Raw genomic sequence first — 24867 nt, forward strand, 5'->3', positions numbered from 1 at the left:
AGCGCTGGGTTATCTGACAGATACATCATAGAGCCACACAGAGGTGTGTGGACCGACTGCCTGCTGCTTCCCTTGTTGTTTTTAATGGGGTCTTCACAGCAGGCAGCCACAGAACCATTTGTGTTTCACCAGTCCCCTTTACTTCCCTTTATCCCACCCCCTCTCTCCCTCAAGAATCCTCTTTGGCGTTCCCATACTTTGCCTCTATCTTTACTTGGCACTTCAGTTCACGGTCTGATTTTTCAGACAGTCATCTTTGAATTCTTCTTCAACAGTAGAATGTAATGTCAAACACATTCCTTTGACACTACGAAATCTACATTCTGTGGCTTTTAGTCCATGCTGTTAGCTTTGAGGCTAATCTGTATGTTACCGTTCTCATAAATGCTGACTAAATTAACTTTCAGTGGATGTAGAGTTTCTCATAAATATTGGCAACGTATGTTACACTACACTGTAACTTTACTGAAGTTAAAATAGCTTTTCTTCAATTCTAAAAACACAATGCATATTTCAAAATATGGGTAAAACACCTGCAAAAAAATAATTGTGGAAAATTAACACGGTAGCTACATTGGGCTGTATTTTTTACAGACTTTTCTTGGTGTACACAGTGTTTTTTTTATTTTATTTTTATCAAATGGTCTCTACAATGATGATGTCCATCCCCTAATACTGCCTGCAACTAACTAGCAAGTAGCTAATCATGGTTCATGGCTATGACGTAAATCCTAAAAATGCTTGATTAAGGTCTGAAATGTTGAGTTGTTTTATGATTTTTCTTTTTACGAAATTCAGTCTGTCGACATGTCGAATTCTAGGATTTGGATGTGCAAATCCATTTTTTTTTTTTATACATAAATCCTAAAATAAATACATGATATGATGATATGTGCTGGCCAAATTATGAAATATTTGGTAACGCTTTAGATTACAGCCCGGAAAGTACTGTGTAATTAAAGTGATTTTACAGTGTAACTTTCTGTAATTATAGTGTACCTATAAAGTACTTACATGTAAGTATAAGGGAACAACATGTAAAGTTTGGGGAATAAAGGGGTAACAACCAGGAGAAATAAATATATTTTTTTAATACTGTAAGTAGCCTATTGTAGATCTAAGGGGTACTTATTCTACTATTATGATTCACATTTGGGACCAATTTATAAAGGTTTCCAAGTCAGTATTATAAGATTGTATGTATGTATTTTTTATTGTACTTACCCTGTAACTACATTGAACAAGAGGGTAACAAGCACCACTTTAATTTACGGCCCGCAATGTCACACTTACCCTGTAACTACTTGGAACAAGAGGGTAACAAGCACCACTTACCCTGTAACGACATGGAACAAGAGTATATTTCCCAGTAAAAAAAAAAAAAAAAAGCAATTGTTTTAGCTTTACTTGCCTTGAAGCATGTAAGCTCAAACTTAAACATCTTCACTTTTGCTATCAAAAAACAACAACAAAAAAACACCTGTATAAATGCATAGATGTGTACCCTGTAATTTTTAAAAAGCCTATACAGGTTGTATTGGTCACAATTTTTACAAAAAGGTGCACAGTGTATTTTCTCACTAAATTGCTCCCAAATGTGATTGTTGTATCATAATAGTAGAATAAGTACCCCTTAGTTCTATAATACAGTATAAATATATATATATATTTTAATTCTCCTGGTTGTTACCCCTTTATTCCCCAACTTTTGCATATTGTTCCCTTATACTTACATGGAAGTACTTCATAGGTACACTATAATTACCGAAAGTTACGCTGTAAATTCGTTTTAATTATGTAGTACTTTCCGGGCTGTAATCTAAAGCGTTACCAAATATTTTTACAGAAAAGAAAACTACACTCGTCACTCTGCATTTATGGGGGTCTTTATCTCTTAAAAAGCTAAAAAATAGAAATAGTCTATATATATAATCTGCCATTAATATGTTATTGTCTCAATTTGAGGCCCTTACTCACCCCAACACCTGTCTGAACTTTTCTTCTGTCCTTCTTTCTGTGCATCTGCTTTATTTGAACATGCTTCAGTAGAGGTCTGGAATGTTCTGGATGCTGGTGTGTGGAAAAGCTTCTCTGTTTATGGGGTGGAAAATGTTACTCATGAAGATGGTAACCTCACACCTCACTCAAACATCTAGAGATGTTTCCTCGTTTACTCATTTTGTGTGGTCAGTACAGATTTTGAGAAGGAATTCTGCTGCCTTACCAACCAAGAAACAAACTTGCTGTGAATTTAGGAAAATTGAACCAATTCTAACTGAATGAATAGACATGTAAAAGAAAGAACTGGGCACCACAGGGTTGTGTGTTGTCACCACTCTTATTCTCCATATATACTGTACCAATGAGCTACAAATTAAGAGTAATACATCGGGTCTGTTTAAGTATGCTTATGATATGGTTCTGGTGGAACTTTGTTCTAAAAATCAAGTAATTAGTGAGCAAACTTATTTAAAAAATGTGGTTGTTCTTGAAGACTGGTGCAAACTGAGTGCCTTGCACATAAATATAAGGAAAACAAAAGAGCTAATTTTCAATATTGATTCTGGCGAACAACATGTGTTTAGGGAAACTAAAATTATATGATCAGGTAGTTGAGATTGTGGAAAGTTTGATATATTGGCAACTTAACTGGATACAAGGTTTAGTTTTTTGTGAGAAAGTACACAATATCAATATCAATTCAAAAGATGTTTATTGTGGGTAAACTGAATAGTTTTTATGTTAGTCAATCTGTTTTGGAAATGGTATACAGATGTCATGTTGAGAGTATTTTATTGTTTAATATTACAGCCTGGTATGGTAACTTGGGGGTGATGAATAAGAATAAGTTGCAGAGGATAATGGAAATGGCAGAAAAAAAAAAAGGATGCCAACAAACACAGCTTGATAAATTTGCTGGCAATACACAGAAGAGCAACAAGGGTTGTATCTGACTCCACACACGCACTTTACTCAGAATGTGGAATGCTTCCATCTGGAAGAAGCTCCCAAAATATCTTAGAAATGTGTATAAACATCCCTTTATACTAATGGCAATTAGAATATTATATGAAGGGTAAGCAACATTTGGTGCTTAGTTAACATTTCTTATTATTATCAATGTTAAAAACAGTGCTGCTTAATATTTCAAGTGTCCTTAAAATTGTTTGCTTCTTGAGAGGATAATAATATAATAATAGAAAACAGAAGAAATAACAATATAAGATTTGCTTTAGGGAGCCATTCATGTGAAGAACTGTTTTAAACTGATTTAAATATAACCAAAATTTGCATATTTGCTAATATAGCAAGAAAAAGTTTAGAAACCGAACTGGGGCAAAAAAAAAAAAAAAAAAAAAATCATTATTACATAATTTTATTATGTATTTTAATTGAGGGGCCCTTGAAAATCAATTATACGTTATGTCCATGCAAATAAAGGTTGTTTCATGAGCTTTTAGTCATTGCGCTTTTGACATAGATTTTTGTTTTACCTAAAAACAAGGTATTTTGTTTGAAGTAATTTTAAAACTGCAGATGTGATGAAAGTGATGAGAACGAGGAAGAAAAAAAAACTATAAAAGCCAAGCCCCAAGGTGTTCATAAGCTTTGGTGAAAACTTTGCAGAGTTCCTGTGCATATTGACGCTTGAGGGTATGCAGGCTTACCTGTCTAAAAAGAGCATTAGTGAATAATTTGAATGCATTTTTCATTTCACACGGTGTGCTGAACAAACAGGAATCTGTGATTAACAGTTTTAATTAGGATTTTAACGTGACGAATTCCGACAGCCTCGCAACATGCCTTAGCAGAATAAATCACGAGCCAGAGTTTGTCAAGCTGCCGCTGCTAATGGCCGAGGACTCTCAAAGCGTGACAAGCTAAGACCTGTCAGGACATACCTGCCCCCCTCCCTCCATCTCTTTCTCTCTCCTTTTCTCATTCACCCATATTTCACATTTATCTTTTTATTCTCTTCGATTCCTCAAGTTTCTCTAGCTCTCCTCCCCACCTCCCTCTCCTTTTCTCCTTCATCCATCCTGCTGCTCAGCATACATATGTTGAGGCATATGGCCCGTTGTATTGGTTCCGCCTGCTCTCTCCAACGCTCACCATTCGCAGTCTCTGCCAAGGTGTGGCCAGTGCAGATAGCGGATGCGAGCGCTATAAATCTCAACACGGACACAAAGTAAGACAGAAAAGAACCGAACAAATGCAGCGAAATGAAACCAAAAAGATCGGAACGATTGATTCTCAAAGTGAGATTTACTCTTTTTGTCAAGTCAAGTCACCTTTAAAGTATTTCTCTAGCGCTTTATACAATACAGATTGTTTCAAAGCAGATTCACAGTAATAAAAATAACCAATGATGCAAACATAATCAAATATGAGACAAATTCTGTAAAGCAGCTCTAAAAAAACAATACTGTCATTGTCACAAGTCAGTTCAGTGTTGGTTCAGTTCAGTTCAATGACTGTGAAAAGCTCAGTAATTATTAAATAAATTCAATTTCAGCTGTAACGCAACTCTACAGAAGACAGTAGTTATTCAGCTCAATGTTGATTCAATCCAGTTCAACAGCAGTGTCAATGTTGCAAAATTCGTCAACTAAAACAAATTTGATTCCGTTATAAAGCAGCTCTATAGTGTTATCATTTTGTTAGCTCATTTTATGCATGTTCATTCATTAGATTGATGGTTCTTAAGCACTGATGAAGAGCATGGAGGAGTTTGCTTATACAGGGGGGAAAAAAGTGTTTCTGAGTGAGTCACAGGGTGTTTAAATAAATCAGATGCCCATTGTGTGTGGTCATGATTTGCACTGGTATTTTTGTGCTTTCAGCTCAACACTCTGCCCTGACATGGCAGAACGAGAACTATGAAGTGGTCAGGGTGGTTTTTCCCTCAAGAGAAATGGAGAAATAAAGGGATTTTATCTGGAATGCTTTATTTCTGTCTGTCTGTCTTTTTTCTCCTGTTCCCCCTCTCTCTTGCCTTCTCTCCTCAAATAACGCTTTTTGTGGCTTGCAGTGTTGACAAATATAAAAAGAAGGCCGCAGTGCCTCTTCAAGTTAGAATAAATAAGTTTGACATTTTGAATGGCTTGGGGAGAGTAAACAAGTTCTACAAAGGCTCAGGCTTTGGGACGGCGCTCTATTTGATGTTCCTGCCTTTCACGCGCGTTCCCAGCCCTCCGCCTGCCGTTGATTAATTTTAGCAAAGGCAGATCTAATGAAGTGTTGTTCTGATAGTTGTCATATTCGTTTCTCCTTGTCAGGATATTTCAGCGATGGTAAAACAAGTCAGCCTTTACAAAGCAGTATGTTATCACAGGCTAAAGACGGCGCTGCTCACTTCTCCCAAACAGATGGGCTTGAATGCATGAGAGAGCTTACTACAAAAGCACTTCTGTAGGTAAATGTATATCATCTTCGGTTGTGGAGACATACGTCCCCGTTTGCCTGTACTTAGACAACATCTGGTTCGTGGGACTGGTAAATCCGCTGCTTGCGTCCATTTCATCTGAGATCAAACTTAACAATGATATCATTGATATTGTAACTACAATTGGTCATTCATCGAGGTCCAGTAAGTTTTAGCATGCACTTTTGAGTGCCAATTGCTGCTGCCTTACTGGAAAAAAGTAGTCGGGTCATTAGTTGGAATCTGGGGATCAAGTTTTCTGTTACACTAGAAGCGACCAAATTACCTTGCCATTTTGTCAATAGGTACGATAATGTTGTGTGCTAATGAATGTGGACCTCTGAAAACGCACTATTTTACTGTGGAGAAAATACGTTTTTTCTTTTCAGAATGTTAAAAGACATTTTTCTAGCTCGTTTAATGAAGCTCCTCTCATTGCAAGAATAGGCTGTTTAAATCCGCAAAATCTCAAGGACGTTCCTCATCCACTTCAATGCAGAGATGCTTTCAGACGGCATCTTCAGATACTGATTAAAACGTGTGTGTGTGTGTGTGTGTGTGTGTGCGTACGGAAGTAATGATCATAAGTGTCTGTGTTTAAAAACACGTCATATGTTATGACTATACTGGCTAACTGCATGTATGTCTTCTTTCCTGAAGTTGATCTAATTAGTAAAATGAAGACAAAGCCTTGGACATTTTATCTTTTGCCATTTACGTCTACATGATAGCAATGAAACTTAATAATGAATCATAAACACGTTTAATGCTTGCTTAAGATCTTTTGAGAAAAGCCATGGATGGATATCAATTAACAAAAACAAATTCCAATGGAATGTATATACAATAACTTGAATACTTCTTTTTAATTAAAAATGTCAGGATGATTCAACTGTCTTGATGTATTGATGATGAAGATAAAAGTCTCATAAAAAATGTATTGGAAAAAATAATATTTGTCAATAAAAGGTAAAATGTCTGATAATTTACCCTTTTTTTTTTTTTTTTTTTTTTTTTTTTTGCCTAGGCAAGGATAATTTGAGTTGTAAAATGATGTGTGGTGTAATTTATTAATTAATAGTTCATTCTATTTACTTTTTTTATTTTTTTACTTTTTATTTTTTTATGATTAAGATGTGTACACGGCACGCACACGATTTCATGGTGTGAGGTGTTATTCATTTTTACTGCATGGCATTTTTAGAGTCATCTACAAATTATAGAAAACTTTTTTAAAACCACATGACACATGAGTCCAAAGAGTGCATTTCTAAGAATGTGGCATATGTGCTTTAAAGTAGATTTTAAAAGGATTTTTCCTTTTCTTTATCGTGGGCATTGTTATTTGTCATTGACCATGGAGCTGCAATGAGGAGTTGTAGTAGAGTGCGCAATCATTTGTAATGAGTCCATTGAGAACGATCGCTCCTGGATTCCTCTGAACCAGCCTGAAGAACTGCTTTTCTTCTTCGTGATTAGTTGAGTAAATGGGTTTATTAAGCTTGCAATTGTCCTGATATTTTGAGTTGAACAGATATCCACTCAATGTGAGGGCTTGCTCTCGAGTTTATGGAAATGACACAACATCTCAGGCCACTTTTCGCATTGACCTGTTGGTTTGAGAAGTGCCACCCCATACTTTTTATCCTGTCATTCTAGTGCATGATTGAAAAAAAACATGCCATTTGCCTGTGTGAAGAGCAAAGGGCCCTTCACTGTGTGAAATAAGGACGAGCTTGAACTATATTTCATCAAAAAATGGTAATTAATTTGTTGAGTGGTACTTTCAAGGCCGTGGGGGACGGATGCCTGTTCTGCCCTAAAGCTTGCATGAACATTTAAGACACACCCAACAATAGAACCGTTAAAAGGTTCACTCAGTATTTACATTTTTCATGTGAGGGTTGACAGTTTAACTGGTTTGACGAAATTCAAAGGCTGAAATTAATTTTAGATTTCTTTTTTTTTAATCAATATTCCAAGTCAATATTCTGCATTTTATCTTATAATCAATATTGCTGCACAGTGTACTCACAAAAGTAGCCTACCTAAATTGAATCATTTTACATTTTCGAGATGAGAACTACTGCTTTAGTTTTCATTTTGGGAAAGAGGGAAAAAAAAAACTCCCTATGGCTTCTTTTGACAAAATTAATCAACCTGCATACAGCTTTTGAGGTGAGCAATGATTTTGCTGATTGAAACACCTTCAAGTCAACCGGAAAAGCCACTAATGACCAACAACCTGAGCTAAATTAAACGGGGGAATGTTGGATTAAAATTTTGATGATATGCATCATAAGCATTGTAATTATAGATCTTGGTTCATTCCTCCATTATTAATTGTCCAAAGCGTAGTGATTCATTGTGGTGTTCGAAAATGATTATTAATTTTCTGGATGATTATACTTATGGAAGACTAAATGCAGGGCTCTGGTTTGAAGAGAATGTGTTAAAAGAGAGAGAGAACAGAAGAGGCAGCCTCGTATCCTCGTATCCCTGAGGACAAAACAGTTCATTTTTACTTTAATCAACACATACTTAAAAGAGTTGATTACGCTCGCTGACAGTCTTTAGGGAAATTTGTGCTAAACATTATTTGCTTTGTTATTTATTAATGTGATCACTGATCTGTGTAGTTTGTGGTGAAGAATACGCTGTGTTTAGAGTGATAAATATTATTGTTAGGGGTTCTTGAGCATTGCTGAAAATATTCATGTATTGTAGATACAGTAGGTTGGAACTTTCACTCTGAACTGTACACTGTGATAATTATATGGCAACACTTTACAATAAGGTTCCATTTGTTGTTATTAGTTAAAGGGTTAGTTCACCCAAAAATGAAAATTCTGTCAGTAATTACTCACCCTCATGTTGTTCCAACCCCATAAGACCTTCGTTCATCTTCGGAACACAAATTAAGATTTTTTGATTAAATCTGAGATCTGGATCACTCCTCCATAGGCTTCTAAGGGATTGAAACTTGCTGGCCCAGAAAAGTTATTAAAGACATCGTTAACATAGTCCAAGTGACTACAGTGGCTCAATCTTAAGTTTATCAAGCGACGAGAATACTTTTTGTGCGAAAAAAATAAATAAAAAATTCCACTATTCATTTCCTTCTCTCTGGGCCTCCAGAGTTAGTTCACGTAGTGTTTTAGCGCAGCGCTTCTGTGTTGTACGTCACACGCATCACACACATGACCAGCGTCGGCCAATAGTGAGCCTACGTGGTGACGTGCAACACAGACGCGCTGCGCTAAAACACTTCGTGAACTCACTCGAGGCCCAGAGAGAAGGAAATGAATAGTGGAATAAAGTCGTTATTTTTGTTTGTTTTTGCGCACAAAAAGTATTCTCGTCGCTTGATAAACTTAAGATTGAGCCACTGTAGTCACTTGGACTGTATTAACGATGTCTTTAATACCCTTTTTGGGCCAGCAAGTTTAAATCCCTTAGAAGCCTATGGAGGAGTGATCCAGCTCTCAGATTTCATCAAAAATATCTTAATTTGTGTTCCGAAGATGAACGAAGGTCTTACGGGGTTGGAACAACATGAGGGTGAGTAATTACTGACAGAATTTTCATTTTTGGGTGAACTAACCCTTTAACTACATTGTTTAACATGAACTATCAAATACAAATAATGTACTTCTAATATATTTCTTAAATTAAAAGTTGTATCCCTTAATAGTATGCAATGGACCTGAGCAAACATAAACTAATGTTTAGCAGTTATTTCTTTATTAAAATAAGTGAAAGTGACATGTGAAGGCCAAGTATGGTAACCCATACTCGGAATTTGTCCTCTGCATTTAACCCTTATTTAAAGTTAGTGCGCACACATTTGGAGTAGAAAACACACACACTGCAAACCGTGGACTCACGCACCCGGAGCAGTGGGCAGCTATTCAATGCGGCGCCTGGGGAGCGTCGTCATTTACTCACCCTCAAGTTGTTCCAAACCTGTATGAATTTATTATGTCTGCACTGCAATTTGACGTAGGCATCCATAGGTGTAAATGGCTGGCTAGTCCAGTTGAACTGTTATCTGAAATCACCCAATTTAATAATTATTGTGTCCTAACATCAGAAAAACATACACTGTAAACCCAGATTTTGTTTCTAATTAAACTTACGAGTGATCATTACTTATTATTTTATGTTTAGTAAAAACCTGCTATCATTACTGAACAACATTAGTTGTTTGTACTATTTAACTGAAAGATTCATTGCACTAATCAGGTTTAGCAGAGATAACTTGGTATGTTTAGTTTCATAAGGAAGGGGAGGGGCCAAATCAAAAACCTGCCTGGTCACGTGAAAAGACCCGCGTCTTCACCTGGCGGGACGAGTATTGAGAATTGTACTGCGTATTGAGAAGCAGACGGTATTGAGAATTAACAGAGATTTAGATGTTGATGAATTATTGTTTAATTTGTAGTCACCATAATGGTGATAAGTGTTGGCTTTAGTTGGGCTCTTGCCCTTGACAACTGAACATTAGTTTTTCTCTGGCTGTTTTACCTGTGTGTTTGAAAGGCACAACTGTTATAGCAAAAAAGCCAAGAGTATAGTGATCCAGTGACTATGACTGCATATTGATGTAGTCATCTATAAAGATTATAAGTCATCAGCACCTCATTTCATCTGTTTAATCTCTTATTGTCTGGGTCTTTCCATATGATTGATATGAATGTTAATACCACTCAACATGTTTAGTTTCAGCTTGTGTAAAAACTAAAGTGGTATAGGGCAACGGGTTTCCACGCGATTTGCGAGTAAAGTCAACTAATTCGGGTTAAGAGTGTATGCTGAGTGGTTGGCCAAACATAACAAAGAGTTTTTACATATAGTGGTCTTTAAGATACAGCAGCAAAGACTGTTTAATATTACAGGTCAGAGAGACCAATTTATATTTACCTGATTATGGCAGTTCATGGTCAGGTAAATATAAATTGCAACTGTTTGTGGCAAGAAACCATGACTAACAGTGAAAATTTTAAATTAAATAGTAAAATTATATGAAATGGCCCCTTTTTTATGAAATGCAAGAATGACTTTTTAGATCATGGCTCCAACCAATCCCCCCTTATTTGTATTAATCACTGAAATTACCATTCCATCATGAGTTATCTGCCTAATCATTTGCAAAATTACTGCCATAAGGTATTTAAAGGCACTCATCCAAAGTCAAACACAAGGGATTGGTTTAATTTTACATAATTGATGTCCCACTTACTTGTGTAAATGTCAGATGTAAGTTCTTTTTTTTATGAATGTGAATGAATAAAAATCTTGCAGACTTTATTTTTCAGAAGGTTTTGGGCCAGAAGTGTATATAGGCTCTTGTGTAGTGACGGATATATAAGTTTAAATCTCATTCACTGACACTGAGCAATAAACGTTCTACAATAATTACTAGAAAGATCACTTCAAAAAGACCATTTCCTTCTGTTTTATGGTTTGAAATGGACATATAAAACCCTTCCACAAAGCAACATTTATAGAATTCCCATTTAGGGTTTCCTTGTTGTCAGATGTAGTTCAGTCCATGAATGTGTAGCTTCATATTAGTTGTTTAAAAACAGTATATGTTAAACCATATTTATAGGGATAGGTCACCCAAAAATGAAAATTTGGTCATCATTTTCTCACTCTCATGTTGTTCTTTCTTCTGTGGAACGTAAGACATACTGTAAGGGCCTAAGGAACAAACCAGTGTATTATACATGTAAACCAGAGATGTTACTGAACTCACACACACACACACACACGTTTTCATGTTTTATGGGGACTTTCCATGTACATAACTATTTTTATACTTTACAAACTGTATATTGCATCCCTTTACACTAACCCACCCCTAAACCTACATACCCATCACAGAAAATTACGGGTAGGATCTGCATTTTTATATTTTCAAAAAACATGACTTAGTGTGATTTATAGGCTGTTTTCCTCATGGGGGCCAAAAAATGTCCCCACAAGGACAAAGATTTCAGATGTTTCCATCTTTGTGGGGATTTTGTCCCCAAAATGTAGAGTTTACCAGTCCACACCAAGCGTGCCGCACAAGCCCTGAAAAGTGAAGCCAAAACGTCTCTATCGCCCCCCGGTGACTGGTCCTAGTATAGGTCATAAGCCCCGCCTCCCCGTGTTATTCAACGGGACGTGAGACTAAACTAAACTAACTAAACAATTAAATTACACTTCAAATATCTTTTTTCCAAAGGTGGTTTCTTTCATTTACTGTCGTTTCTATCACGCTGGTGTAAGTTCAAGTGTCTGTTTCAAAAATAAGTTGGTTTTTAAGGTTTTTAGTTAGTTGCGTGATGCGGTGGTGTAACGTCATGATTGACAGCTGTGATTGACAGGTTCTCGAGCGAAGTAGTCACTGAAGCGCCAACGGACATTTTTTCGGGATCTTCGGAGGACTGAGGAGATTGTATTTACTTTATTTTAACGAGTCTCTTGTCGTACTGCAATCAATTTTTAAAAAAGTGTGCAGAATCCACTCTCCCTGAGTGCATTCTGCGAGAGTGAGGGCGGAGCGCTGATTTTGCGGCTTTACTTCCTGCTCACTACTGCGCAGGTCTGGTCCCGAGATCGCTACTGCGCAGATTCAAGTTCCAATATGTCAGCGCCATATCGGGACTCTGGCGGCTTCAGTTCTCATCAATGGAAGAGAGCGAAGGGGCGTCGTCCATCTTTTTTTACAGTCTATGGTCCTCACACACACACGTTGGGTTTCCATGTTTTACAGTATGGGGGCATTCCATAGACAATGATTTTTATACTGTACAAACTGTACAAGACCATTTTAGTGTTTTGGTGACAGTTCTTCAGTAGCAGTCTATGGAAGCCGCAGAATAAAAAATGAAAAGGTTATTGCTTGTTTATATCTCACAATTCTGAGAAGAAAAAAACCCTGAATTGCGAGATATAAACTGCATTTTTACATTTAGGATGATTTATAAGCTGTTTTCCTCATGTGGACCTTTTGTCCCCACAACGTAGGAGTTATAAGGTCCAGACACACACACACATGCACACATATGCACACTCATATACAGACAGTGTATCTCTCTTTCACTCTGCACCTTTCATTTCACTAACTGATGTTTTTACCACAGCTTAAGGTTGTGTAATAGCTCTCATTTCACCACAGTTGATAAGCTCAGTCTGTGCCAAACATACCATACTGACGCATATTAATTAATGGATCTCTGATGTATCTGTCCTGTCCCATTTGTTATGAGGGCATTCCTTTTTAATTAAAAAAATCCCCATGCTTAAAATCTGACACAGGTGTCAGACTAACCTTGAGCGAATACTAGTCCTTTTCATCTTCACATGTTTATACATATCACTTCAACTGAGGTCAACTGGATTTTGCATAGAGTATAAAGCTATAGCCCTTATTCACAGCAGCGCCATATTTAATTGTTTACGTTAATAAAGCAAGGCTTTTAGGGATAGACATACATCTCTTCAGTGGGTTATAATGTTATTTAATGTGCTTTTTGGATTGTTCTGCTAACGAAACACTGCAAAAATATCTTTCCAAGAAATCTCAGTAGACAAAAAAACTCCAGACAACATGAGCTGTGGAAAATTTTAAGTGATCTAGGAGCTTTATGCAGCTTTTTAAAGCGGATGCCATTAAAAACACGGTAAGTCTATCCCTCACAGTCTCGCTTTCATACCACATTGTGCTCCTCTGAATAAGGTATATAAAGCTTGCTCTGTACACAAGAAGTACATTTCCAGGGATATTTTTGTATTAATTAGACTTTGTGAGTAATTTGTGGTATGTTTTTGCTAAAGGGAGAAGCTTTCGGGTGTTTTTTGGGTGGTTGTAGCTTGGGGCCCATGGGTGCACCCATCTCCCTTGTGCCACCTGCAAATCGAAATTGTCTAGAGCTGCATAAAACCCAGACATCATTTGAGGTTAATCAACATAATCTCATGGCAATTTGTAACTTTTTTTACGTTTTGGTGAATTGGTGGCTAATTTGTGTGAATTCATACATTTCCGTATGATCTGCTTACACCCTAGTGTGGTTTAGTGTATGCTTGGGCTGGGGTTAGGAGTGGACTTTCATGATTTTTTTTTTAATAATCATATGTTTTTGTATGATTAATGTATGAATTGATATGAAATCGCCATTCGTGACAGTTACATTTTCCTATGAGATCTAATAACTACCCTTTAATACTGCAAATGTGTTGTTCCCCTGTACAACAATTTGTATCCCCCCCCCCCCCCCCTCTATTTCCCTCCAGTCCCTGATGTGGAAATACTCACATAACAAAAAACAGAGCTGAGTCACTGCAATCCAACACTCTCATCCTGTAAATGTGACACAGTCTGTGAATCTGCCTATCGATCATGACTATTGATTCTGTTTCCCAGGCTTAAAATAATAGTTTCTCTTTTGTTGCCGTATTAATGATTAGACAGAAGAGAATCTCTAAAGTGCTGCAGCTGCTCCTTGATTGATCACTGGAGATATCACTGTCCCCAAGACAAAGTTTCCCCCAGCTTTCATTATCTGAATTGAGTAACTTATCCGATTATGGAGGTTCACTTGATTGTGATGCACTATCTGTCATTAATTTAATAAGGAGCATGAGCAGATTGTAAGGTTTGAGACGGGGCTTTTGTAATAGGTCCCGCACTTCCACGAGCCTCCTGTTTCAGCTTCTGGTTGACATTTGGACGATATGCGATGAACAGATTTGTTTGGAGTGGCGCTGTTGACCTCTGCAATTTGGTCACCTGGGCACAGACCGGAGAGGGGAGGGCTGGATTGAATATTAATAGTTATAAGGCTGAGACGGAAGGTTAGTGGGTTTTTATTTTTGAGCCATTTCGCCATTTTATCCAGAATGACCAGCCGCTAAACCCTTGAGTGAGCTGAATAGACGGACTCATGTAGCCAATGAAGACAGGTGGCAATAATCCTGCTAAGAGACAGATCTGAAAGCACTCATACAAAACCAATTTCGGCTGCTCTCCATTTGTCAAAAGCTCATCAGAGTGAGGGACGAGAGCACTGAGGCTGCGTGGCTGCAGAATCACTTCACTCCTGATTGCCTTGTCAGGGCACCTTATCCTCCTGAGAATGACATAACCGCCCCTCTCGAACACACACACTCTTACCTGGTTGCCTCCATCTCCATCTCGGACTGCTATTTCCAAAAATCTTCCATCTTGCGGACTCTTTGGGCACCTTATAAGACCGACACGGTTAACCCTAATAAGTTGGCATAACTCAAAAAATGTTGAGGTGATCAGTTATATAATTTTTTTAAGTTAACAAACTCAAAGATTAAGTTAGCAGAACTTTACATTTTGATTTTGCACTTTACAAACATGTTAATTGCAATTTATTTGAAAAGTTGACTAAACTAATCCCTGCAAAACAGCAACATAACACAACAGAAACCCCTATAAATCCCAACATAACAGAACAATAAACACTTACACATCTCTACCTACATTAATCTTGTGGAAAAAACACACAAAATAACACTTAATTTCATCATTAAGTCTCATTATAGAGAGCATGGTGGTCTGACTGCAACTTATTCAGTTTAAGTTCAGCTTAATTTAAACTGTTATTGAGTTCACATATCTTTTTTTTTTTTTTTTCTATTAGGAACAATGAACTTTATGAAATATTTGAGTGAATTGAACTCATTTAATTTAATTTCTCTGAAGTTTTAAAGTGTAAAAGTCAAGTCTCTTGGTCCAGGAACTCTGATTACTCCAGTCTTGCTCATGGGAGAACCTGCACAAAGCAGATGATGACATATAGGTGGACTTCTTTCATGTCAGAATAGATCACATCAGGTGGCAGAAATGACCCTTGGTTGCATGGAACCCTTCTAGTGCTCATGCTAAAGTGCTGCCACTTATCTCCTCCAGACCTCTCCATCTGTTTACCTCCCTCTTCCCCCACTGAGATGGACGGAGGTATAGCGAAGCGGATGGTGGAATGGGTGGATGGAAAGAGCGAAGGAGGGAGGGAAACCTTAATGAAAGCGGAGATTCCAGGCAGCCTGCTGGTTCTCATCAATCAGCCGTGTGCTTTGGAAGTGTAATCCGAGGGAAGGGGAGAGGCATCAGGCTTTTAATCTCTATTAGTTAATGGACTCTACTCTCATGCTTCAGGAACGTTGCAAACAACGCACAAGCTCGTTTCAGAGGCTCTGTCCGAGCTCCTGCTCCTCAGCAAAACTTTGAAACGCTGTTGGAAAATGTGCAATCTTAAATTAGTTATGTGACTATAAAGCTTCCTTTGTACGCAAGTAGTACATTTGTTGGGATATTTTTGTATTAATTAGCTTTTATGTGTAATTTGTGGTACGTTTTCACCAAAGGGTGGAGATTTCGGGTGCTTTTGGGTGGCTTAGCAAGGCGCTGCCAGTTGTTGAATTAATTTGACTAAAGGTTTATTTTTATTTTTTATGAGAGACTGCTTGTGAGTGAGCCAAAGAGGCAAAGCTGTCATGAAACTTGTCATTTATTTTTCCCAGTAGTATTTTACAGAACTCGGATATGTTCCATTAGCGCTGTATGTTTTGCAGAACAACTTGCGCTCGGAACATCACTGTGCGCTCTGGGGTCGTTTTTCTATAGGCCCCTGGTGTTAATGAAACAGTTTAAATGTGCTCTCATCCTTGGGAGACAGGGAGTTAGGCAGAGCCACATCCATCCGATTCAATTATAAATTAAATTGACTAACGAACTGTGAATCATTATGGAAAGCAATTGCTTAGAACAGTTGTTGTTGTTTTTTACCAAAAATATGGAAAATAAAAACAAAAATGATCGTAACACTTCAGTGCTTAAAAGGAAAGACTCTTAAAAAACGTACTTATTCCCCCTCATTGAGCTGCATCTAAATGTTCTGCTGTATTATTGTAGTATCATTTTTATCTGTCATTTGCCTTTTTTTTATTACTGCACTGCTGAATTAGATGTCAATTGTATATTTGTAAGAAAGAAAGAAAAACACTCACATGTAATGTTTTTAAAGGAATAGTTCACCCAAAACTGAAAATGTTGTCATCATTTGCCTATCAGCATGTCAATTGTTTTTTGTTTTTTTTTTAAGAAGAAGAAGAAGAAGAAGAATACCCTGGCTACTCTTTAATATAATAAAATGAATGAGGACTATAGCTGTCAAGCTCCAAAACACACCATAAAAGTATCAAAAATGTCATAAGATTCTGTTTTCCTAATCATTTTTGACTTCTTTGTATTATATTTTTTTTAGGAAAAAAGGATTTTTTATTTTTTATTATTATTTTTTTATTTGTGTTAGGAACACAATACTTCTTTGTGTTAGGAACAGATGCATTATTCACTGAAAATCTGGCCTTGTGCATTCATAAGAGTTGGTGTGTAGCAGTGTGCATTTCATGAATGAATAATTCAAGGTTGATCTGATTCACAAAACCAGCCTGAATGATTTGTTCACGAATCTGACTGATCCAGTTCTCAAGTTATAACTGGATTGGAAGTTTATCAGTGAATAATGACTTAAATTTTGGTCTGTTTGTAACACAAAGCTATCGTATGTCTTCAGAAGACTTTGGTCACACTTTAGATTAGGGTCCAATTCTCACTATTAATTAACTGTTTACTATGACTTTTGCCTCATTAAACTCCTAATTTACTGCGTATTAATAGTTAGTGAGGTAGCTGTTAAGTTTAGGTAGGGTAAGATTAGGGGATGTAGAATTTGGTCATGCAGAACAAGCCATTAATATGTGCTTTATAAGTACTAATAAAGCCAATGTCCTAGTAATATACATGCTGATAAGCAACTAGTTAATAGTGAGAATTGGACCCTAAACTAAAGTGTTACCAAGACTTTATATTATATTTCTATTATAATTTTCTTGTGCTTTCTGTACACCTCCCACTTTTAAAGCAAGTGGAACCTCTCAGCAAACCGTCAGTATTCACTTAGCTACAGGAAATGAGTCTTTGATGCTGTAGTGAAGTTGTCTCTCTGAATCTCATAGTGGTCACAAAGTGTTCACTTCAGGGTCCATCCTCTTTTCTGTCAGATTCAGACAGGCCCTCTGATCAACTTATGCTAATGCTGGTCTAACAGAGCCCTCCACTCCCACGCCAACACAGCAATGTCTATGCAAAACAGCAGCCGGAGGGAGAGGACAAAATATATGCATGCCTTTTTTCCTCCATCCTTCTTTTCCAACTCTGTCCTTTCTCTCCGGGGTGTTTTTATCTTTCCTTTCACTTGACCATTTGTGCTTTTTGTTTAGTTTCTTCAGCCGACATCATTTACAGCATGTTAAAGATGAACTGTGGCCCTATTGTAGATTTGATCAGTCATTATGAGTTCCCCTGAGAAAAATGTTATTGTGACAGTGTCCTTAGACTCCGTATCCCAGTGTACCTAGAATGACATTGGATCTGTGCTGGTTGTACCACATTGGCAGCAAAGCTTGTGTACTGTTTGGACTTCTTTTGGTGGCATACTTTTTTTTTTTCTTTTTTTTTTGCACTAGTGCAAAGAGTACATCTTGTAAATATGGAAACAAATTTATAATAGATGTGTTGGTGAAATGCATTCCCAAAAATGATGTCATGTATACGTAATGCACAAATGTAGAAAATGTATTTGGGTTGCCTTATTAATATAGATCATAGAAGAATGTGTATAGTGTCCTACTTCCAAGATGTTGGCTTTTAAATAATCCCAATAGGCCTTGTGTCGCCTAATTGATTGATTGGGATGGCTCCTAAAGGTCATTTTCATAAAACATTAGGAGGTGATGAACACAATGCTGTCTGTGATTGTTAACCAAGAGTTAATTTATTACAACAAGCATACTAACTATGCAGTTAAACTGGATTACCTACTAAAAATGTTACAAATTCGCACCATTTGGGATAATATGATGTTTAATTATCCAGCACTATTTTGAATACCTAATTACATATAAAGCATCTCTTTTATCAAATCAGATGCCTGACCCAGTTAATTTTTCCTTTACTTCCACTTTATTGCACATATGTATTCATAACATGTAAAGAGGTCATGTATCAAAAGCTGCAAGAATAATTTTTACATTCATTACCCATTAGAGAGCTAATCTGTATCAACTTATAGCTGGTTTGAATTTATCCCACTTGAATATGAGATGCACATCCAAAGTAATTGCTTTATTAAGTTTAAAAATGTACATTGTAACAATAAAAGAGGGATTTTTGCTATTGTGGTGACTGTATGAGAGTGTGACTATTTTCAGTTCCAACTATATTGGTAAATTGTATTATATTATTGTATTATAAAAACATATTTATAATACATGTATGGATTATTTATTTATTTACAAAATTCTATCTGTCTATCCATCCATCCATCCATCCACCCAACAAACACTAATGCCAATTGATTTTACAGTTTACATCCAATAGTTGCATTCCAGAAAGAACAGAAAAACATGGAAACCCACAAGCCCATCTTTTCCACTGCTTGTCTCAATAATGCTGCTTCTTATCTTTGGGTCTTCCAGGGTAATCCAATTTTTCTGCTGTATCTTATGACCCTTTTGCGGTGCTTTTAACCCAAACTGAGTCTCCTTAGCCTTGATAGAGCCATTGTTTAAATACAAATATGACAGGGGTCCAGGGGAATATTGAGAGGATAGAGATACAAGGCTAACAGCTGCACAGTAGTGCTCCATTTCATTGCTCACCCATAAAAAAACAAAAACAACAACAACAACAACAACAAAAAACCTTTAAATGACTTCTGCCATATTGCCTCTGATTATTTAAGACAAAGAGACGGACCCATTCTCTCCACCCTTATCTTCCCCTGTGCGTTTCTTTTCCTTTACTGTCCCTCCATTAGAAGTGTCACATTGTTCAACAACATATTAGCTCTCAGCAGAGTTTACCTTGGGAATTGTGTCCATTATCTTGGAAAAGATAATGGAAAAATATGGAAAACTATGTTTCTTTTTTTTAACAAATACATTGCCTTGTATCTATTCAGCTCAAGCACAAAGGCAGACACTTTACCTCAATAAGTTGAAGTGTATAAATAAAAGCAGGACTTTTTAAAACTTTAGAATGGCAGCTTTTTCTTTTAAATTAATTGAGAATATCTTCATAGCTCCAATGTCTTGGCTACTTCAAGTTAGGGTTGGGTAGTATGCTGGTATACAGCTTCTTTTTTCTTTTTCTTTTTACTAAAGAGAAACTTAAACGTTTGCGTATGACATGTAGGAACTGAATTTGGGGTTGGCTTTGGGAAAGAGGTACATGAGGGTGAAGGAAATCAGCTAAATTAAAACTCCAGAGTGTATTAGCAAGCATGACGGTCCTCACAGGCCCCGCACTTTTCAATGCCCCCTATTCTTGGGTTATGTAAATACCCCCTTAAATGTACTCAAAACACACAGCCCCCATTAAAAACAGCAGCTTCAAACCGTCATCAAGTCAAACCTAAATCCATTTATCCATCAGTGCTCTTGTGGGACTACAGGCAATCATGCATCCATATGTAGACACCAGTCTAACTGTGCTACTAATGCTATGTACCCTCCCTGACTAAATAAACTCCAATATTACACCTGGAGCACAGCAATGCAAAACACCCAGAGGAGAAAAGCTTGTGATGTAAAGACTATCTAATGTTTACATTCAGATGAAGGAGGGTTGTTTGAATGAAGATTAGGCTGGCATGGGGGTTGTGTTGGTACACTGTGTAGTTTTGAACCACAGGGAGGGAGAAAAGGCCATTCAGGAAGTGTCTGTATGCTTGTGGAACAGCTTCTCCTCTCACGGCCCATGTCTGTTTGCTGTAGGAATCTGGCCTGTTTATATTTGTCCGACTTTGATGTTGAGGTTTTTTTCATAGTGAGATCCTGAAAAGCTCCACATGTTGGTTTGTATTTGTTGCCGTATGATCATGGCAGCTCTTGTACGCCTCCAAAAGTGGGCACCCACTTTGCCTCTGTAAATTAATTAGCTTCGGTGCGGAAATAAAAGCAGGTGAAAGTTCAGGGTCTGCCTGGGATGAATCGTATCAGGTCCCTCTGAAGCTCTATTTCCTTCTTGCTCTCTCTCTCTCTCTCTCTGTTTTTCTCCATCTGGCTGAAGGGCAGAGTCAAACATAGAGGCTGAGAAATGAAGATGGATGCGTCCCACTATCAGGAAAGCACTTACTGCAGCTTGATGCAACCTTAAACAGTGCAGATAGTTCAGTGGCACTTGCCACAAAGAATCTAATTAATGAATAGCTGTTCTAACACAAGTGAGGCGGCGGTATGCATTTGCAGATGAGGCAGGGACACTAATTAAATGCTGTTCCAGATATCACACCAGGAGTGGTTAGCTTGTCAGGCTTTTTTTTCTTTTTTTCTAGGGGAATTTGTTACTCCTCATCCACAAAAACAAAACATGAGGACTGAGATTTGAAGTTGTAGGAGGAATAAAGACCCGTTATAATATGCTGTAGGTGAGCATTCTGTGTGGCCTACAGAAAATCCTCTGTTTGGTTTATGAGATGAATTGAGGATGTGGCGATCTATTCATCTACTTCCACAGAGTAAATACTTTCCTGTAAAATATTTTATGGTTATTAAATTTCTCACCAACTCGGATATTAATTTGGTAAGTGGCAAGAATATTAATAAAACAGGCTATAAAACAAAATGTCAGCGACAAAGTGCCTGAGGGCGCAGGAGTGCACACACACACACGCACGCAACGTGTGGCCGTGACAGAGTTCTCTATGCCTGAAGCCAAGGCGAGAGAGAGAGGGAGAGAGAGGGAGAGAGGGAGAAAACAGGTGTGAAGCCACAAGCTGTAGTCAGGAGGGATGTTTAGCCTCACAAAGGCGGCTTGTTTGTTTTCTGTGGAGCCCTAATGACTAGGCCTCAGAATACGGAATGAAAACAGAACAGCATACTTCTAGACAAGCTTTTCTGATATTTTATCAGAAATATTTTGAATTGCTGATATGAGTAAAGTTTATTGTGTTAATGTAATTATTGTTACCTAGCTAATGAAGTGGGGTTGTTTTTTTTGTCTATTTTCCTGAAAAAAAAGTGAATTTTTACACTGTAAACGGTAAATATGTGCACTTGTTTTCTTAAGGATCAGGACCTGATCTGACTTTCCAAACATTTGTTCATTGATGTAACCCAAGGATGATGTAATATTTCTCTCTCTCTCTCTCTCTCTCTCTATATATATATATATATATATTATTATTCTTTTTTTAATTATTTTTTTTTTGCCAACAATGAAGATGGAGGCTTTTTGTATCCAGATGTTTGAAATTTGTCACTCATCTGTTCCCAGAGGAATTCTCCCATCTGCATCTAATTCACACAAAGAAAGATGTTTGAACAAAGAGGGCAATGTTTTGAAAATGCCTCAGTCACAATATTTACTCTTTTCAGCCTACATATATTAAGCTGGGATAGTAAAAAAGTATGCTAAAAAAGTACACACTTCACCTGTATATGTGACCCTGGACCACAAAACCACTCACAAGACAATGCAATACAATGCATATGGGTCAAAATTATTGATTTTTCTTTTATGCCAAAAATCAGTAGGATATTAAGTAAAGATCATGTTCCATGAAGATATTTTGTAAATGTCCTACCGTAAATATATAAAACATTTATTTTTGTCAATGAAGGCAGCAAAAGCGCGAACATGGACAATTTCGATTTTCTCAATGTTTAAATTTTTTTGCACCCTCAGATTCCAGATTTTCTAATTGTTGTATCTCGGACAAATATTGCCCTATCCTAACAAACCATACATCAATGGAAAGCAGATATATTCAGCGTTCTGACAATGTATAAATCTCAATTACAGAAACATGGTCACATTATGCACTGTAAAAAAAAAGTTACAAATTTTAAGTAGAATCAACTTGGACGTTTAAGTCATTTCAACTTAAATTAAATTAACCTGAAACCTTGGGATGGTAAAGTTGGTAAAGTGCGACACATGCTTGGTTGTTTTGCCATTTCTTACAATCAAAATCTTTTTTTGGTCAAGAACTGGTGTTTTAGTGTTATTATGAAAGTTGAAAATTGCTTAACTTATTTTGATGAGTTAAAGCGATGTAAAAACATATGTTGTCATAACTTACTGGTCAAATAATGTTTTACAGTGTGAAAAGCCAATTTTACTAACTATCAGATATTTAATAAATCATCTTTCTGGTTATCCTTCATTAATGAGACTTGCTGTATGTGTCTCCTTCAGTATCAGCTGCAGAGATGTGCACCCTGGCGGACCGTGGCGTCTCAGTGGCAGACCTGGCCCATTCTAGCCATCGCTGTTCTCCTGCTGGCTCTGGTGCCGTACGTGGTGTATCGGATGATGACTGCTTTTGAAAATCCCCCTCCACACTCGCTCTTCAAGTCGGCTGCAATCTGCTTCGGCCTGCTTAGTGAAGCCCTTTTGATCAAGTGAGTTCCGCCCAAGCTTTGTTGATACCTGCCTTGTGGCTAAACACCTGAGTGAGAACGTTCCCAATAAAAATAACAAAAACTCCCTATTCCAGTTCAACCTGTTTTAGAGATGGATAGGGAGACTAAAATTAATTTAGGAATTGAGGCTCAGGGTTGGCAGGAGGTGTGCACATCTGTGTCTGTCTAATTATAGAAATGACAATAAACCATGTGACACCATTTGCAAACTCCAACTACCTTTTGACATCAGAGAACGAGAAGGGGAGATCCAGACCACCGCTGTGTTATTTTTCCAGCTCTTCTTAACCAATGCATATCTATCTGTATGTGTTTAAAGTGTGTTGGATTAAACAAGCCTTTCATATTTCATTATGACCAGATGGCTTCTCAGACTGTCATGTATGTGTGTGTGTGTGTGTGTGTGTGTGTGTGTGTGTGTGTGTGTGTGTGTGTGTGTGTGTGTGTGTGTGTGTGTGTGTGTGTGTGTGTGTGTGTGTGTGTGTGTGTGTGTGTGTGTGTGTGTGTGTGTGCATGTGTGCCGTATTTGTTGCAGGCCACTGTTGCCTCAAGTCATTACTAATGCTTGATTAAAGTTGAGATCAATTTGATTAGATTTCAATCAGCCCTTTACCATCTCACTCTTAATTTACTTCTGTATGCTCACCATTATAATCAGTAAAGCAATAAGCCAACTGTAGGGAAATGAGATCACATGAGGTTCCTTTCGTCTATGTTTGTGTATATTGCCTATGTAAGTAGGTTATGTAGTGTTGTAGAACCTAATTATCATATTGCATGAGCAGTGAGCATGAGCGCATGCAATCATTTTTCTTTTAAAGGAGATATGCATTATTAGTAGCCTATACTCAGTCATACACACTCAGCTTGGAAATCTAGCCTAGAAAGAGTCAGTTTTCCTACAGATGGCTGAAGGTGTGTGCGATATTGACATGATCAATGAGGTGTAAAATTAAAAGCTATATTGATCGCATTTCCCCTTCGTTCATTTGTTATACATATAAATGTGGCAACTCAATAGCCAAGCTTAACTAATTTTCCTGTATTTTCCAATGAGTGGAGCATATGAAGTTAATAGGTAACTCATTTAGATGTTATCAGTATGACAAGTCATTAGATGAAATACATGACACATGCAGCTCATGAGCCTGGTGGATATTGCTCCTTTAAAAAAAGAAAAGAAAAACACAATGATAAATAGGAAAAATAGCCAAACACTAATATAACACTTTGATAATAATGCAGTGTGTGTGCTGTCCACATGAGATGTATCAAATTTAGTGAGTGTGTCATAAACTGATGTTATTAAAGGATCGGTTAGTCTGCATTACAATAATGGTGGGAAATGAACTTTCTCACTCTTCAAGGTCTTTTGAGATCTTTTAGGAATGAATGAGAAGCATTTTGTGTCGCTCTCTGTTGAAAACTTCAGAGCTAGAGAGTTTTTTTTTTGTTTGTTTGGTTTTTTGTTTTTTTGAAGAGAAAAAAGAAAAATCCATACAATCAATAAAACCTATGAGAGCAGCATCCATTACTGTAAAAGCTGTAACAATAATAAAAATGCCCATTTTTTTCATCCAGTTGGGCGGTATGGTTGCAAAACCATTCACATGCTTCCCTCACTGATTCAAAAAAACATGTGACAAATCCATAATCCAATAACAGAGAATAGCTTTTTTTTATGTCTGATTATCTGACTATCCACTATTTGTATTTCTGTAATGTCTTTCATTTTCACTGAAAAAAAATTACTGTAATTTATATCAAAACCCATTTTCAGATCGAACAGTAATAAGTTGCTGGGCTCGTCCTGTCAACAACTGACAAGAAAACAAATTTAATCTGAAGTGTTATTTTCCTCCGAGAACAGGTTCATAAAATACATTCATTTCTGACTTATGACAACTCTCTTGCCTGATTCTGAA

At 37.1% G+C, this 24867-nt stretch overlaps 1 protein-coding gene across 1 annotated transcript in view; it reads left to right on the top strand.

Moving 5' to 3' along the window:
- LOC311300924 (uncharacterized protein) overlaps window positions 1-24867 on the top strand; it is a 123284-nt gene that overhangs the window by 84607 nt on the left and 13810 nt on the right. Inside the window, exon 4 of the mRNA XM_084425598.1 lies at window positions 22716-22921. Coding sequence (XP_084281724.1) covers window positions 22716-22921 — 206 coding nt within the window. The remainder of the gene's footprint in view (window positions 1-22715; window positions 22922-24867) is intronic.

This window comes from Rutilus rutilus (genome assembly GCF_951802725.1).
Source record: "Rutilus rutilus genome assembly, chromosome: 12".
In the NCBI taxonomy this organism is placed as follows: Eukaryota; Metazoa; Chordata; class Actinopteri; order Cypriniformes; family Leuciscidae; genus Rutilus; species Rutilus rutilus.